General features: G+C 41.7%; 2 protein-coding genes across 2 annotated transcripts in view; one reads left to right on the top strand and one right to left on the bottom strand.

Moving 5' to 3' along the window:
* GPR176 (G protein-coupled receptor 176) overlaps positions 1 to 9,146 on the bottom strand; it is a 29,884-nt gene extending 20,738 nt beyond the window's left edge. Inside the window, exon 1 of the mRNA XM_065754159.1 lies at positions 8,933 to 9,146. Coding sequence (XP_065610231.1) covers positions 8,933 to 9,146 — 214 coding nt within the window. The remainder of the gene's footprint in view (positions 1 to 8,932) is intronic.
* A 699-nt stretch (positions 9,147 to 9,845) lies between these two features.
* The window catches only part of EIF2AK4 (eukaryotic translation initiation factor 2 alpha kinase 4), a 32,000-nt gene continuing 23,667 nt past the window's right edge, over positions 9,846 to 18,178 (top strand). Inside the window, exons 1-8 of the mRNA XM_065754008.1 lie at positions 9,846 to 10,053; positions 11,490 to 11,605; positions 12,720 to 12,822; positions 14,097 to 14,270; positions 15,082 to 15,162; positions 15,688 to 15,836; positions 17,161 to 17,276; positions 17,944 to 18,101. Of these exons, the coding sequence (XP_065610080.1) occupies positions 9,913 to 10,053; positions 11,490 to 11,605; positions 12,720 to 12,822; positions 14,097 to 14,270; positions 15,082 to 15,162; positions 15,688 to 15,836; positions 17,161 to 17,276; positions 17,944 to 18,101 (1,038 nt within the window). The 5' untranslated portion in view covers positions 9,846 to 9,912. The remainder of the gene's footprint in view (positions 10,054 to 11,489; positions 11,606 to 12,719; positions 12,823 to 14,096; positions 14,271 to 15,081; positions 15,163 to 15,687; positions 15,837 to 17,160; positions 17,277 to 17,943; positions 18,102 to 18,178) is intronic.

Raw genomic sequence — 18,178 nt, forward strand, 5'->3', positions numbered from 1 at the left:
ATTTTAGAAGTTATATTCTTTTAAAAGCAAACAAACATGCAAAACAATCAATTTAAAGACTTGCTACTACCCTGATATTCATCACTACATATTTTATGCCAGCAACTAAGAACATATGGCAATACAGTGGCATCCTGGCCACCTGAGGCCCCAACACCGAGCACCCAGAACCACGGACTGACTGCATGGTCTCTGCAGAATTGCTTCATGTTCAGGCTGTTCTATTTGCCATGCAAATTGGCTAACGGCAGTGATTATGCTGAAAGACAGGGTTTTGTAGCTGAGAATTTGCTCCACCAATAGTGTTATTTTGTTCTTTGTATCTGTTGCAGTAGAAATAAATAGGAAGTATTTATAAAGCACTCTGCATATCACTTCATCAGTGATTCTAGGATGCTTACAAAACTGTACTAGTTATTAACTGACTGCTATGCAAAAAGCTACTGTCCTTACACGGTGTCACATGAATAAAAGGCCACTTAGCAACGTATATAAATACTAGGGGCTCTAGGGTTCTCTTTGCCATTCCTATAGATTTCCACATGCAATTTCTTCATTTTAGGCACTACCACAAATAAATGTCTTTGACCTTGTAATTTGCATTTTTAGTTACAAAGCAATCTACTCATGACAGCTGGATTAGGGACAATAAAAATAAGGCACTCTGAGATAGCTGCTTACTCAGATGTGCCCACATTATTCTCTAACACATTACTAGAAAAACAGAATCTAAACAGTTCAGAGTTTTTTTGGCTCCTTTAGAACCTGAAATACAATTTACTTTCATCAATGATTGAAATAACCACAGCAGGTCTCCAGAGGCTGGTTCCATATGCAGTATCAGTCTCTGCTAATTGCATGAGTGCTTTAGTAACTCTTTTAAACAGATTCCTCTTTTTTTGCTGACCACAGAGGAGCTGGAAGGAGGAAAGGATACCTTTGCAGTCCATTTACAGAACTCCCTTAACAGTCAGAAGATTTTTAGTGTTATGACAATTTCCCTTTTTTTTTTTTCCCCAAATTAAATTGCAGGCATAAAATACTGATCTTAGCAAAGTCTAGCATGAGCACTACAGAACAGTTCTGGACAAGAACACAGATAACACTTATAAATGAAGTAAAAGGACATGCTGTAATACACTCTGAGTTTGGCAGCCTTTTCTGTACATAATATAGTAATTCTGACCCATACAGAATGTTCCTTACAGTGTTCCTTTTTTTTTTTTTTTTTATTAACATATTAGTGTTTGGGTGAAGCAGGCAAAATAAGGGCTGTATCTTTTCAAATACGTGCTCCTAAAAGGAACGTGAACATACAGAAGAAATGTAGGTGGCAACAACCCACTATCATTTCCTGATAACTGTCAGTCATACAGACAACTTACTGGCCACATGTGTCACATCCCGGACTTCTCCTTCACAAGAGGCAGTAATGCATCTGCACCAACCAGGCCACTCCTAAACCAAACCAGTCAGGCTGTCTTTAAATTTAAATTAAAAACTGGGGAAAGCCAGAAGGAAAAAGAAACACCTTGCTGACAGTGACACAGATTCAAAGTGGTTGTACTTCTAAGAAGGTAAACCAGGCCAATCCCTCCTGTTCTAGAGGCTTCTTAAAAATACAGATATTAACTTCAAAACAAAAAAGAAAAACTAACCTACCTCCCTATTTTCTACTTTTTCCCATTAATTCAGGCAATAGCACTATAAAATTTTCAGTCCTCATAGGACTTCCTTGTTTGTTCTTCAGTATCAGAAAAATTATCCGGTTATGCCTTAAGCAACACAGATACACAACAAAAACAAAGCCTGCTGGAATCTGAACATGAGCCAAGTGACAAAAGATGTGTGGAGACAGAAGCAAGACTGCTTCTCTAAAAGAAATTGTTGAGTTCGAGAATGGAATTGGTTTGACAGACAAGAAAATAAGTCAAGGGCAGAAGAGTAGAAAAAGCAGATGAAATCCAGAGCTTCTGTTCCCTCAAAATTACAATCTCTCCCCCAGTACAGTTGGCAAAACAAAAAGTCTGCATTTGCCGGGAAGTACATGAGACTAGTCATGATGAAGAACGTAAACTGCAATGACAAAAATACTATGAGTGATAAAGCACTTAAAACAGCAGCAAGTCACAGCAATCACGGCAAGTACGACAGCAACAGACCACGAGCAGAGAGTCGATGGAAAAAAAAAGAAAAAAAAGCATTCCCTACCACCACCATTTCAGCTTAACTTCTGCTTCTGCTACTACTGTAACTGCCATCTGTATTGTCTGGCTGACTATGAGACATTATATGATTTCTTTTCCAGACAGTTTTCCAATCCTGAATATTCTCTTCACTGCAATGTTTCTATGAAAGCTGGCTGGCTCCAGGGCACCATTTCTTGTCTCTGCTTTCAGCTACTAAATCCAAATTAAAGGTGTTAAAAATGTAACAGAGCTAATAGGAAAGAAATAGGCTGTACTTGCTAAAAGGATAGCACTGGATCATCAGTGAGCTGGAAAGAGGTACAATGTTTCTCTGGTACTTCTGCTATTTGAAAATGTTCCAGCTGTATCTCACCCACTCTCTGAACATTTTAAAAACTCCTTTCTTGTCATATATTGAGACAATTAAGGAAAGGAAACTTAACACAGAGAACTCCCAAGTCTCTGCACATTCATTTCAGCTGCTAACTCTGTCACAGCCTACATCACATAACTCAAAATGCATCCATTTACAAGACCTGTTATGGGGGAGTAGGGGGAAAGTACAGCATGAATGCAAAACATTATTTTGATTATTGGATAAATTAATATCCTTAAAGGATACATATAAAATGTTTTGTTTTACCCACGAAACACTTCACATTGGCATGCTTTCTAGTACACATAAAATTTATGGTGTGATCTCAGAACCTTTTCTATAAGGAAAAATAAAAATAGGAACAATATCAAAGTTTTTTACAATAAGAGCACTGAAGCACTCAGCAGGCTGCCCAGAGACATGGTGGATGCCCCTGCCTGGGAGACATCCAAAGTCAGGCTGGACCAAGCTCTAAGCAACCTGACCTAGCTGTAGGTGTCCCTGTTCACTGCAGGGGAGTTGGGTGAGATGACTTTTAAGGATTCCCTCCAACTCAATTTCATGATTTTCTTCATATTCAAATAAACTACAGCTCGCACCTCTTTGATTATGTTAGATAACGCAATTCCAAGCTCATCTCCATGTACAAGGAAGAGGACAGAGGCACAACAGCAGCAGAGGAGCCCCTGCCTGACTCAGGTTGTGCTGGGGAACCTCAGCTGGATATGTGACCTCCAATTCCTGGGTCTGGGGGAGAAGCTTCTAGGGTCTCTATTCAGCCATAGGCTATTAGACCTGGGGTGAGATGTCCACTCTGGGATGCTGCAGATGGGCACTGTGGGAGCATACAACACCTATGAGGAGCCTGTAAGCACCAAAGGCAGAGGGAGAGTTCAGATTCCTCTGGGGAAGAATAAGTATGGGCTGCAAAGAGGAGAAGGGGATAAAAGCCACTTATATATTGCAATCCAGTAGGCACACCTGCTTCTTTGCCCATGCTCTGCACCTGATTAGCACAGTCTGCCCATTTGAGCAAACAAAACTAAGCAGACAGGGAAAAGACGAATAGCAATCATTTTCACTCTGAGCAGGTGCTTTTAACATTCTGAACATGTGTGATATGTAAAGACATAACCTAACCCGCAGCACACACAAGCGCAACACTCCAGCAGGCAGTATCACCAGAGCATCAGACACTAGTAGCTACAAACCACTGCATCTGGGAGATTTACAGCCGGTGCACAGTTGCTCCTCCAGCCCTGTTTCCAGAACTTGGTGCAGCTCAGAGGAGGCCTCAGCCAAGGCCAGAGGCAACATGGCCATCTCCATGGCAACAGACCCACAGCAGTGAACACAAACCCCTCTTCACTGAACCCAAAATTCAATTTCTCTCCAATAAAGCACCGCTCTGCAGTACACCTGCCAACACACAAAAAGCACGAGTACAGTATTCCATGCAGACTTCACCAAGGATGCAAGCTGAACCAGACTTACTGCTGCAGGGTCCATGACACCTGAGGCTTGAAAGCACTCAGGAAAACACAGAGGAAAATTATTGCTGTAATGTTACGATACTGAAAGATGTTATTATTATACATTTATTATTGCATGCAAATATTGCCACTTGTGTGATGCTTCTAACTAGACCTGCTTTTTCAAATCCTTTTACTGAGCCAAACTTAAGCTAGTCTACAACAAAGAGGATGTGCACAATGAGACCAGATTAGAAGATTACATCTAAAAACAATGGCAGCTTTTCTCAGTGACTGCAGCAGAAACAAAACATCACATTCCTTATTCCTGAGCCTTTGGTGTACTTCCCCCCCCCCCCCACCCCCGAACCCCCTCCCCCCAAATGATTATACCTATTTTGAAAGCCGGGATATAATTTTTATTATTTTTATTCTGGAGCTATTATACATGTCTCCCTGCCTTTAAACATCTACTCCATCTCATCCTCAATCTTGTACCTGCAGTATCCTTTACTACAAGGTTCCTTCCTTTGCTCATTATAGAAGAGGGTTGTGGCAAACCATAAAGATATGACTGTTAATTTATTATGCTAGTATGCATTTACCAAAACAAACATGTCACCTAGACTGTCAGTTCATTTAGGGTTGTACACAAAAAAAAAGTATTCATGTCTTTACAAATTAGGTGACATAAAAATTGCATTTTAATATGCTTTGCACAGATATCAAGGCAAACAGCTTTGAGGGGAGAGCCTGAAGCCAAACAACTGCTGGGAAACCCTCAGGAAGAGGGACAAGCCCACAGCCTTGTCTCCGCTCCTTCTGAACACAGAAGGCAGCAGCGGTTCAATTCTCACTTGGGCATTGGGTATTTGTTTCAAACCATCTTCTCTCCAAGGATACCTCTCTGAGCATGTAGGAGAGACAAGGAGGTAACCAATCAAATCCAGAGCATCCCCAAAAACTGCCCTAACCACTAGAATTCAAATTGCATTGGAGCATCCTCAAGATTTCTTTCTGTACTGCACCAATTTCTTTCAGTACAATACACATTCAGGAAGACAAAAGAGCACGTAACAAAGAATCTCCCTCCAAAACCACAGTGAAGGCACTGATCTACAATGTCTGGGCAAACTTCCTTATTCAAAATTTTCAATTATTCAAAATACATTCTATTATTATATTATATTATTATATCTAATTATTCAAAATACATTCTATGCCATCTTACTAACTGTAAGATGCATATCCAATTTTCAGACATTGGCACTACAGAAATCTCATCCTCATTATAATATTAATCATCTAGTGGTGTTTGTTCTCCTCCCTGTAAGTGTCTGTAAAGAATGTTTTTTTAAAGACAACATGTAAATAGGCAAACTTTCTTTCCCTTTTCCCAGAAATATCAGAAGATGCTGCTGTCCACTGCATTTCACCCAACAGTTTTCAGGCCTCTTAACCTAAGCATGCTATTCATACTGCTTACAAGTACTCTCTGGGGACCCTCTTCATTTCCAAGATCCCCTTCCAACACCTGCAGCCAGTCACAGCCACCTCCAGCAACCTTTCCCCACCAGAGCACAGAAGCAATACCCCTCCTTCCTTCTGTTGAAGGTCTGGTTTCTGGGCTAAATAATAAGTCCCTAGAGACTGATTATCTCTAATGGGAACAAATACATTTGCTTTATTGAGTAATATTGCTCTATTCCTACGCTCACAGTAAATTTCATCTTGAGAATCCTCTGATAAAATGGAAGCCATTAAAAACTGTATTGGCTTTGAAAAGGAGCCCTACATCACCTCAAGTCTGTGTGTGTGGAGGGGGGGGGGGGGGGAGAGAGAGAAAATAAAAGGATATTTTGATTTGTCATTCAGCATTTGTTACCCATTTAAAAGTCATCATGTATCCTTTTTTCAAACTAGTGACAGCCACAGAGGTAACTCCATATTCTCCTAAATCTACAAGCTACTATTTTTCACAGTTAACATGTTCAAATACTCTGTTTTCATAAGCTGCTCACTCACTTTTGAATAGCAACTAAGAATATATTAGAGCTTTCTGTTGCCTTCTTTTCATGCTGAAAGAGGGTGACAAAGGGTAAGTAATTATTTGAATTCTAGAAATATAAATTTCAGGTTAAAAATATTTATGTTTAACAATAGGCAATCCATAAGTTTTGCTCCACCCTTCTGATTTCAGACAAAGATCTGAAGCCTCCACTTCTTTTGAATGCAAGCGGCCAGAAGTGACACCAGTAGCATTTGCAATCCCCTTTGCAGGCTGTCTGCTCTGCATTACTGAAATGTATCTCAGTGCTAGTTGTAGTCTTACCACACTGTAGTTAATCCTCACAACACAATGTGCATATTCAAAGTTCAAACTACCTGAGATGTGCACTCCCTGCCTCTGGGCCCATGCGCATACCAGATGCTGCTACCAACCTCCCAGATGCTACAGGCGAAACAAGAAAAGTACACAAGCTGAAATATAAGTTTATCAGCATGTGCAAAGTATTCCGACTTCCTCCCAGAAATTGACAAACTCATGTGCCCAGCCAGGCATCATAGACAAAAGGGGCTTGTAAGTCTTGAAGATATAGTAAATCTTTCCTTGATACAATGCCAATCAGGAACTACAAATTGATACAATTCCTCCATCCACCAAAATCCCCCATTTGAAATCTCACAATGTGTAGTACCAGGAACAATTATGAAATTCCCTTCAAAGATGCACAGAACCATAGAAACTAGCACTGTTGTTGTCCCTACCAGAGAACATTTTGAGTATCTTGTCCTTTACAGAAACCATGAAACACTCACCATGGCACAGTCTTCTCAAAGCACAAGGGAAGCTAACACAGGAGGAATTTCTCCTACTTTCAGAAGTCTCCCTACAGGTCCTGAACAAATGTCTCAAACAGGAGAGAAAAAAGCACTGTGTATCTCTCCCATGACAGCCAATAGCTATCACATCTTTCTGCAGGGCAAGATCCCAAACCAAAACTCACAATCTTGACTTCAGCTCTCTCTTCTCGTGGGACCTGGAGCTCTCTGAGCTTCAGATTGATGCTCATGTCAGTATTCATTATGGAGGCTGAGGCACATACATTTTTTCTCCCTTTCACACTGGAAGTGGAAAATATTTTTTCCTTTTAAAAGGGCCATGCAATTTTGTCCATTACCAAAGCAGCTTAGGCACACACTGAGGATGTGGGATGCACAAGTCCAAATCACACATCCTCTCTATAACAAGAGTTCCCCTCACCTCATGCTTAGGGGAAGGGGAAAAGGAGAGACAGCTCCTCTTGAAGTGTTTTCTCTCTGCAAGAAAAAACTTCAGACTCCCCAGAAAAACATATTGCTATTCTGTAGCTCAAGGGCTTTCTAGAGGCAGAAAAAAGCCAGAGACACCATGATTTCTTCTCTGGCTTTGTCCTAGGATAAGCTTTGGGAAGCTCTATGATCAGCATCGTCAGCCTCTTTTCAGCTGACCTGCAGATAAACTCTGCATAACAGGTCCAAATCAGAGTCCATCTCTCAGAAGCAAACTGCAGGAGTGCTGGATCCTTGACTTACAGTATGACTTGTGAAATTTAGGTATCTGCTTGGTTTGGTTTACTTTTCTTCATTTAATTACAAAACCTCCAAGCCACTAATGGCTTAACTATATCAGTGTCTATGGGGATCCACCATTATGAAAATGAGTCCAGACATACAACGTAAATGGACATCCTTAAGGCTCAAAGCCCGAAAAATAGAGAATAAGAACTGAAATACAGGCTTCTCTCGTGCAGTTTTGTAGTCATTAGGACACTGCTGTCACCACTGGGACCAGGCTTGCTAACCTCACCTACTGTCTGCCAGCTATCATTTTATGCCAGGCACTATCCAACACGCTGCAATAAAAGCATTTTCACACACTAACTTCACAGAAAATAGAAAGGGGAAAAACATAATAATAATAACACTACATAATTACCCCCTCTAGACAAGAGGAATAAATGAGGTCAAACCATTCAGCAACTGGCAGCAATAACCAATAGTTCTATCACTGACCAAGCCCACAGCTCAGCAGTGTTCCAAGACGATGCTTATCACATTTTCAGGAAGAAAGCAGTTAGGTGATACGAAATATTATCAAGAGGAAATAAGTAACAGGATGCATTACTGCAGCCACATAAATTTCAGCATTGCTCAAAATCAGACAAAATCAAAACAGTGATAATAAAAGGCCACGGCAAAGACCTACTGAAATTGACCAAGAGAACTAGGGGCATTAGTAACTACCAGCACTGCCCTCAGCAGCGGCAGCCTTCCTTAACTGCTTTCTCAAGCAGTACTAAGCAGGACATCGCAACTTGATGCGGCAGGAAATGCACACCTGCTAACAACACACTGTAAACTCACTGTAGAAACGCAAAGTAGCAAGCACACCCATCCACACGCGTTTGTGAAGTTATACAGAACATACCACAGTAGTTTCCTACCACTACGCACATCCTCACTGGATGATAACGCGCAGATAAGATGGCACATAACGACACTCGCTTACAGCGCGAAGTGCTTCCGAAGGATTCGTGTGATCCGCAGCACCCAAGTGCTGAATCACTGTAGCACAAAGCGGATACTCCGTAAAACTTTAGTAAAGCACTCCACATGCTTTCTTATGACAACAAGAACCGGCCCCGTTGCGGTTGCGAACAAAGGTACCGACAGCGCATTTTTCCTCATCTATGTTCTGATAGGAAAGCTCACGCAGCAACACCTAAAACGCAAAACGTTCCGGTTTCCACTTGCGACAAGCATCTTTCATAGCAGTCACTCGTACTACCGCCAGGCACCCGAAGCCGCAGAGCCGCGGCGCGGCAGCACCACGCGGGCAGACCGGCACTCACCCAGCAGGGAGCCCACGAAGATGACGAGCTGCGCGGCGGTGGCGAAGTGGCGGTAGCCGGGCTCCCCGCCGCGCTCCGCGCCGCCCCACGGCCCGGCCGCGCCGCCGCCCCACGCCGTCTGCGCGCCGCTCCCGTTCGTCGCCCCCAGTTCTGCGGCGCGGTACGGGGCGGGCTCGCTGCCGTTCGGCGGAGGGCGGCTGGCGCCGTGCCCCATGGCGAGGCGGCGCTCCCCCGCGGCCGCGCCGTTCCGCAGCCCCCGAGCGACGCGACGCGGCGCGGCTCTCCGCGAGAGGTCGGCCCGCCGCCCGCCCTCATTCTGACCGCGCTCCCGACGGCGCGCGCTGCCCCGCGCCGGGAGCGGGGAACGCGGGGTGGGCGCGCGAGTGCCTGGGCACGGAGCACGCTGAGCCTCTGCACAGCAAACGCGGCTCTGCACCGAGCCCTCCCGCGGGCAGCCGGAGCAGGAGGGGCGGCCGTGCTCCCGCCTCCGCCGTGACGTCAGGGCCGCCATGTCGGCGGCAGCGCTGCCGTGCCGGGGCTCTGCGGGCACTGTTGGCCGGGGAGCGGAATAGCGGGTCGGCTCAGAATTGGGTCCTCGTTTGACCCCGCTGGCACGATGCAGCCAGAGTCCCAGCCGGGAGCATACGACCTTGGTTTGAATTAAAATACAACAAACGATGCGCGCAAGCGAGTTATTCGGGACAGGCGGAAACGCGCACAAGCCGCTCCGCACAGCGGCTCCCTCCAGAGGCGGCCTGCCCGTAGCCAAAGCGCGTACACAGCGGGCAACAACGCGAGGATGTGGGGCCCTGCGTGAGCGCCGCAGGCCGTAAGGTGCCCGCTGACCCCGCCACCCCGGCACGCCCTCCCGCCGCCCCGGCCCCTCCTCCCGGGGGCGCAGTCGCCCCCGCTGTGGGAGCGTGGCAGCGCCGCGGGGCCGCCCGCCATGGCCGCTTCCCGCCCCCGCCCGGGGAGCTGACATGGCCCGGGCGTGTGGCTCGCGGCAGCCGCCCGCGGAGCCGACAGAGAGCTACCAGCTGCGGCAGGAGAACGAGCTGCAGGCGCTGGAGTCCATCTACGGGCCGGACTTCCAGGATCTGCGGCGGAGCCAGGCCTGGAAGGTGAGCGAACGCGCTTTACCGGCGCGGGGTGCAGGGCCCCGGCTGAGCGAAGGCCGCACCCGGACTCCGGGCTGACGCGGGCGTCGTTAATCCACTGCACGTAGTGTGCATTTTAATGAATTGTCAGCTTAAGGAAAGCTGCCTTTGAGTTCTGTCCTTAATGACTAATTACGGGCTGCCTAACTCATCCCATCGGCGCACGTTGCTGAACTCCGTACCTGGGGCTGTTTCCATCAGAACCTCATACTTTGTAGTATTGCTTCTTTTTTTTCCAGTTATCCCTAATTGCCCAGTGTGTTGCTTGCTACTTTTTTTTCCATCTTTCTTCAGTGTCCGCAATGTCTTCTTGAGAACTTTTTATCCAGCTGCATCTGGTGGCACAGTTTTCCCATACCTGGAAGTACCGTTTGCTTACATCATCTCCCCATAACTTCACTGCTGCTGTGGTCTGTTAGCTGCCTTTGGCTTTGGCTCCCGCAAAACATCATGGCTGATACTGTTCTGCTGTACACCCGAGCCTAGAATTCCTGTGGAAACTTGTGACTTTTTGGGGTGGTGGTGGGATGTGATGCTAGCAATTCCAGTAACTTGCTGCATTTTCACAAGCATTCCTTCTCTCACTCCGTATGAAATTTGCACGTAACCTGTGCTTTTCCCTCTTGGGAGTGCAAAGTAGAGGGGATATCAGCAATCTTTTAACCCGTTCCCATATTTGTTATGCTATGTGTTGTTATTTTTTTACCTGTCCATCATGTTGCTAAGATCTGTTCCCTTGAAAAACTTTCAAATTGATTGAAGAAGGTCAGAATGTTTACATGGGCGTGTTTTGTTTCATTTTAAAGCAGACAATTTCAAGGAAATGGTGGGAAGACTTAATAAAATTCTGCTTTATGACAAAAATAAAAAAAAATAGGAATACAAAAATTTGCTGTTCATCTGGCTGCACAAGATTTGATTTCATAGTCTGTTGCCACAATGGAAAAGAAAGTGCTAACTGTTATTTGTTAGTAATCTAAAACAAAAAAGAAGCAAATTCATTCGTATATTGAATTTATTAACTTGTGATGTTGTGTAAGTAACCTGTCTACCTGTAGTTAACCTTTTCTTGCTTCTAGCCTGCAGGAAGCAAAAAAGGAGGATTCTCAAATGAAAGCTTCCTGCTCAGTCTGACTCGTCTTGCTGATAAGTGCTTTTATCTAAGAAAGTTCCCAAGTATATTGGATGAGCTGCTGTGATGAACCAGTTTGCTCTCACTGAGCAGTATCACCATTCATATATTATTCTCACGGGTTGGGTGGTCTGGTCTGAATTCTGCTGTAATAGTGGTTGGGAGTCTGGTGTACAGTGATTCTTGCTTTCATTGGAAACCAACAGAAACGAAGACAACAATGACAAAATAAACCCTTTTAAACCTAAAGCTTTCTTTTCTGTTATAGGTACAACAGCCTCCTGAAATTAATTTAGTTCTGCATCCTCAGGGATTGACTGGTGATGATGAAGTGTATGCCAAAGTTGATCTGTGGGTCAAGTGTCCGCATACTTACCCAGATACGTGAGTGAACATTAAAATACAACTTTTTTTCTCTCTTTTTTCACTTATTTGTTTTCATGTAGGTTGAAAAAACATGTCGTTACACCATTGTTCTTTTTCTTGCTTTCTTAATGTCAGTATTTGTTCAGGCTGTGGTATTTTAAAGTTGGCAACTGTACTTCTTTTACCTGAATTGGATGTGGTTTCTTGTGCAGTAAGGACAGGTATTGCCTGTCAGCATCTTAGCACCCTTCGGAAACGTTTCCAGCCCATGACCTACCCTGCTCAGAAAGGCACTTATCTTTTATTTTTAAAACACTCTCTTGTCCTATTTGAATCTGATATTCATGTTTTGTGCTTTTAGACAATCCACAGAGAATGGAAAAAGAATTGCTAGTAATGAGCACTCCCTGTGTTTTGGGGTTAGCAAATGCTTTCTGAGTGAAGTATTGCCCTGCAAGCACTGAGGAAAATGTTCCCTTTGGTCCCTATGTCAATGGCTGTGTCCACAGCACGGCAGCCTTTAGCCTATCTGTTTGTTCTGGGGCCTGAGCACACAAGGGGAGTGCTATTTGCAGCCAGGTGGTGGATCAGTTGTGCCCAGTAGCACAGGGCATAGTGGTCCATCTTGTTTTGGTTTTGTTTGTTTTTAGTTTAAGTTAACATAGGTACAGATGTCTTGCTTGTTCCTATGCTTGCACATTTCTTTTAAGCTTTCGTCGCCTGTATAGTGGGGATAAATAAATCTTAGCCACCTCAGTATTATGCTAACAGTATTTGTAAAGCACTTTTATATAAGATTGGAGTTATGGGAGACTGCAGGGGTTTTCTTGCAAGGTCTTCTGTTACGTGTAACTGACAAGTTATGTGTAGCTGGAAGCTGATGAGTATAAAATAGTATCTCTGGCTTTATTCTGCATTATACACATAAAATTTACCTACTGCTTATTGAGCATTAACTAATTGTCAAGTGACAATCAACTCTTTTCCTTTTCCCTCGTTAACCTTTTTTTTTTTTTACCAGCCCTCTGTATCTCACATAGCTATTTATTCTCTCCCCCTGTTCTTCCCCTTTCTCTCCTCCTCCTTTTTTTTTTAATGAGGACCTTCTTTATGTTCTGTTGCTGTCTCCCAGTGTTCCTGAAATACAACTGAAAAATTCCAAAGGCTTGTCAAATGAGAAAATAAATGAGTTAAAGTCCAGACTAGCTGAATTGGCAAAAGAGTGCTGTGGAGAGGTAAGATTTTTCACATCCTTGAGAAATATACCTGGTCCTAAACAGTTGTAAAAAAAAAAAAAAAAATGTATCTATAATATAAGGAAATGCATCCAGATGAAAAGTATTTTTCTTCACTTCTGTGAAGAATGTTTCTATTAATGAAAGTTCAGACTATGAGCTCTTCAGTCTCCTGTTGCAGTGGGGATGGAACAGAATGGTTCCTTCCAGCCCGGGGCATTCTATGCCTCTACAATAGTGCATATTTAAATAAGGTAAATAATGTAAGACCTTACGTATGTTTGGTATTAACAGTACCTTCTATTTTGCTGCTGAGGGCTGAAGTTATGCAATGAGTTAGTACCAAACACTGAATTATTTGTGAAAGCAAGGTTGTGGTATGTTTCTTATCTCTAGGAATGTTACAGGTGAACACATTTGGTTTGCTCTGTTTGCTTTTCTGAAAGTGACAGAGTGACTGCTGTAGAAGCTGTTATATGCTGAGGTAGAATAATATTCAGCTTTACATTTCCTAAACTTGTCAACTTTGCAAGTTTGGCAAGGGCTTGCCTCCCTTGTAATGTTGCCACATCGGTGTCTATCCATTTTTATGCTACACTGCTATTTAGTTGACCAATTTTAATGCACTTATTTTCGAAAGAAATCTTCTAGCCAGATACTGTTTTGCTCATTCTCCTTAATCACCAAGAGTTCCTTTCTTTTTTTTTCCTAGAAATTAGCAGCTTAACAGTGTCTTCTGAATTTATTTTTTTTTATTTGTAATGAATGTGCTATGGACAGTTATAGCAAATGCTAGAAACAAGGTTCAAAATTTCTATGTATCCACTAAGCCATGAGATGTAGTCTCGGTGTGCTCACAACTGACCCTAGCAGAGCTGTTGGTCTGTAGGGACTTCAGCAGTAGTAGTAGTCAAAGTGTTAGTGCAAAGGATTTATTCTGTTGTAGCTGATATGTCTTACACATGTATTTTTGCAAATAGAGAGATATCTCTGAGAGAAGACAAGAAAAAGGATTTTGCAGAGAGGAAAGGGGAAAGGTGCTTAAAAGCTGTCTGATTGTAATTTTCACCATCTGTGCTACTGTGGTCAGGGACTTTCATGCTACAGTTCATTAACAAATAGTTCTGGCAAGAAGTAATGAAAATAACTCTGGTAAGTAACAAACCAAACAGTCATACTCTGCTGCTGTACTGCTTTTCCAAGTTGGTATCATTTTGTTATGTTCTTTGAACTGGATTGAGTTCTGCTTGTCATTCACGTTTATTTTCTTTCAGGTGATGATATTTGAACTCGCAGGCTACGTTCAGTCATTCCTCAGTGAGTATAATAAACCACCTTCCAAGTCCTTTCATGAAGAAATGCTAAAAAATCATAAAAAAGAGCAAGAAAGGCTGGCTCAGGAGGAATTGCGCAGGGCACAAGAAGTTAAGAGAAGAGAGGAACAGGAGGTAAGAGAAATTGAAATGTGAATAACTCTTGTTCATTTTAACAATGATGATTTTGTCAATGATCCTGCATTGGCATGAATTGTAGGGAATTATTAATTCATCAGAGCTGTCAGCATCAATAGGTACTCCACAAACTATCTGCTGCATTTATTGTAACATCTTACTGATGAGTTTTTAACCCCAAGAAATACTAGTGCCTGAAAAACTTGTTGATTAGTGATCCTATGGAAACCATTTATAAAGAAGTTCTTAACAGAAGTCTGAGTAAATATATTCATTGGGTGTGTCTATCTTAAAGAAGGAAGTAGTAGCCGGGCAGATCCTAACTATTCCTTCACTGTAGGGTGACTGCTGTATTCACTGTACAGGCTGCTCTAGTGACTAGTGTGTTTAAGCCAAGATGTCTTAAGCTAGAAGGACATATTTACTATTCCCTAGAATTGAGGGGATTAATCTTGGGCACACAGAGACTTGTGATGTGAAATCACACTTCTGGAAATATGGAAATGTGCCGCTTTTGAAACTTTACTGTTGGGTGTGCTAGTAGAAGTTATTTTCTTTTGTCTACAACTCCATTCAAAATTCATACTTTTTTTCTCTTCCTCAGAAGAGTTAGTTTGGCTTTTGGTTTTTTGTTTGTTTGTTTGTTCTTTGGGTTTTGTTTCTTTTTAATTCTATTTAATTCTTCTGAGGTCTGTGAATACTGTGTAATACTCGTGAGAAGTCAGCGTCCTAGATGTTTAACGGGCTGAGTTTAACAGTTGCACTGTGTTTACTGTTGCACGTCTAACAGCACTGAAATTCATTTCAGCAACGTGAAATCCTTAATGAGATTCAGAGACGGGAGGAAGAGAAAAGAGAAGAAAGAAAAAAGAAAGAGATTGCCAAACAGGTATTTGTTCTGAGCAGGAATACAAAATACAATGCAATACCTTTTTTTTTTCCCCTTCCATCTCTGTAGCACTTATTTAAAGAAATCTGAGAGTTTTGTGACTGAATTTTCTGAACGTTTTTCCCTTTTCTTTATCCAATTCTTCTAAGAGATCTAAGTTAAGATAGCATCTTCTGTTCTTGGTTACATGGAATTTATTTCTAAAATAGAACCATTATAAGGGAAGTAGTTTATTTTTTTCAATGCTTTTTGTGTACGTGGATGAATGTTTCCAGACAGATACAGAATAAAACTAGTTGGTTGACATGTTCCCAGTTCTGTTGCAAAGCACCTTTATGTTCTTGCATGCAGGCAGTGGTGGAGCGTACTGTCTGAATCTCAGCATTTCTCCCTCAGCCTTATTTCTAATAGAACTGTATTTTCCCTGGGATCTGTTGACTTCATAGAATAATTGTCAAATATACCCACAGACTTTGAGGATAGGAGCCCTTTATGTACTTACTCAGTATTTTTCCTGACTTTTAGGAACGTCTGGAAATAGCTGCTCAGACAAGTCAAGAAAATTCTCACAGGAGAGATACATCAGGGTACAGAGTTACTTCCAATTTAAATGGGAACTGTTTGGAACATGGAGTGAATAATAAACAACGCCCAAATTCAATTGGGCGTTCAAAGTATGTATATTAGTGAATGTGCATTAGTTATCACTATTTATATTTGGCAGCTGTTTCTGTACAACATTGGTAGTCCAGAAATCTCCTTTCCTATGTCCTTGCTAATCTTAGTGTACTAAAGTGAGGCGCTGTCTGTGCCTGGTGAGGAAAACATTAAATTTGTTATTTAATCCAGAACACGTACAGCAGGCTTACGTTAACTTTCCACAAAACCATTCTAGCATTGTCTTCTTTTTTTTTGTATGTTTTTACAAAAAAGTATAGAAAGGCTGAGTTACTTATACTGACAGTGATGAGAATAAACAAAAACAATACAGAAGCATCCTGGCACCGTATCTGTGGAGTTAAGTAAAAGCTGGCCTGTTTAGTTTTCTGAGGTCTATACAAGAACAGTGATGCCTTTTCTTTGTATGCTTATGAGGCCTGAAATTGTGCCTACTAGGACTTAAACTTTCAGAATATCATTTTGGACTGTATTAATTTTATAAATGAAATAATTTGAATTCAGAGAGCCAAATGCTTTCTTTGTATGTCTTTCTTTATTCTCAGCACTGATGAGAAATGACAATTCCTACATATGTGGCATTTTTTCATTCTATTTTTAATCAGTATTTTGGCAGAACTTCTACTTCACTCTTCATACACTCCTGTGATTTCTATAGTGAATGCATTTATTTGGAAGAAACAGCAATATTTCTATTAATTTCAAAGTGCATTTAATCCAGAAGTAATGGAGGTTGGTTTCAGTTAGTGGTCTGAGGTTCTTTCTGATCTCACGTGCACCTCCATATGTGCATGTAAGAAGGTTTGGGATGTATCACTCATTTTTTTTCCCTAAATCTTCCCCTTCCTGAAGGATGGATTTGAGGACTAAAAGCAAATGGGAAGCCCGTTTTAAGTAGGCAAAAATAATTAAACTTCTCAAAAGTGCAAGTGTTTTTAAGTGTTACATTTTGAAAGATAATACAAGTCAAACTTAGAAATTTTGCAGAGTAATGTTTTGATAGTAGCTGTTGTTACTACTATTGCTATTTTTCTCAAACTGAAAATGTCATCCTAAGCTGCACAAGTTTTTAAGTTTGGATTTAACTCCCTGCTAATCAAGTTCCTGAATTTGAATATGAAGACTCGGTGTAATTTGTTGTTGATAAAATGCTCTATTGCTATTCAAATGTTTGTGCCAGCTCCGTGTCTTTGATGAATGTTGTTGGGTGCAAAAGGGCCTGAAAACTAATCCTGTTGCAGAAGTGGTATCTTTAGGAACTACAGATTGTAACAGAAGTATCTTCTTGAAACAGTGAAAAATGTTATGTTTACACTGCAGGCGAGAACGGCAGTTTTCTGTTGGTAATAACGAGGAGTCCCCTGGAAATCATGAAGTTCTGAACTTCAGCACAAGTGGTGCTGGGCAACTTACTGTGCATAGAGGAAAATGTCTAGGTAAACAAAAACAATTGCAATTTATGGGCTATCAAGGGGTAGAATGTGAACTGTGCTGACTGGTACAAAGTAGCCCTTGAAAATGGAATGGGACAGCCAGAAGTAGTAGAGAGTAACAGGAAGTTACTTTTTGGTAAATTTTTAAAATGCCCCTAGGATTATTTTAAGTAAAAATCTGCTTTTCCAGAATCACTTACTTAACTGAACAGCTATACCAAAAAACTCACCTTCTCGGATTTTTATGTTGACTTCATAGCTAAAATCCAAGAAAAATCCTAGCTTGATTTTTAAATTTAAATAGTTAGCTTGTCAGATACACATGGCCACCAAGCAAGAAATCATCTTAACTTCCAGTAATGTGAAACCAATGATAATAACAGGGAAGAGTATTCAGTTATTGAAATTTGAAGTTCTTAAAACATGCAGCAGTTTTTGCCAGTATGCTGTAGTTTTCATTTCCCTATTGATAGTTTATTTTGTCTGCACAGCATTCATATTCATCTGAGATCTTTTGCAGAACATACATAGGTACAGATTTTGTTCAGTTGTAAGTAGGTTTGCAATTTTCCAATTATAAAAAACAGTCTTTCTTTAGGATTTGCAGAAGTTCTTGCTAGACCCTTAGGAGAAAATAAGCTGTGTTCCTGTTTTCTCCCTTTGTGTTTAGGCAAGGATGAACAGCTTGGTAAATCAATCTACAATGCCTTGGAAACTCACACTGGAGATTTTGTTTTAATATACGAGTGGGTTCTACACTGGCAAAAGAAGATGGGAAAATTTCTTACAACACAAGAAGTAGAAAAGATAGAGAAGTGTAAGAAACAGGTAACACCCATATTTTGTATTTGTCTTAGTAAAGTTTCAATAGGTTTTGTGATTTTTGTTGAATTTGTTAATTTATA

This window comes from Cyrtonyx montezumae, unplaced genomic scaffold (genome assembly GCF_038088225.1).
Source record: "Cyrtonyx montezumae isolate F1298 unplaced genomic scaffold, pur_monq_1.0 scaffold_10, whole genome shotgun sequence".
NCBI classification, from domain to species: Eukaryota; Metazoa; Chordata; class Aves; order Galliformes; family Odontophoridae; genus Cyrtonyx; species Cyrtonyx montezumae.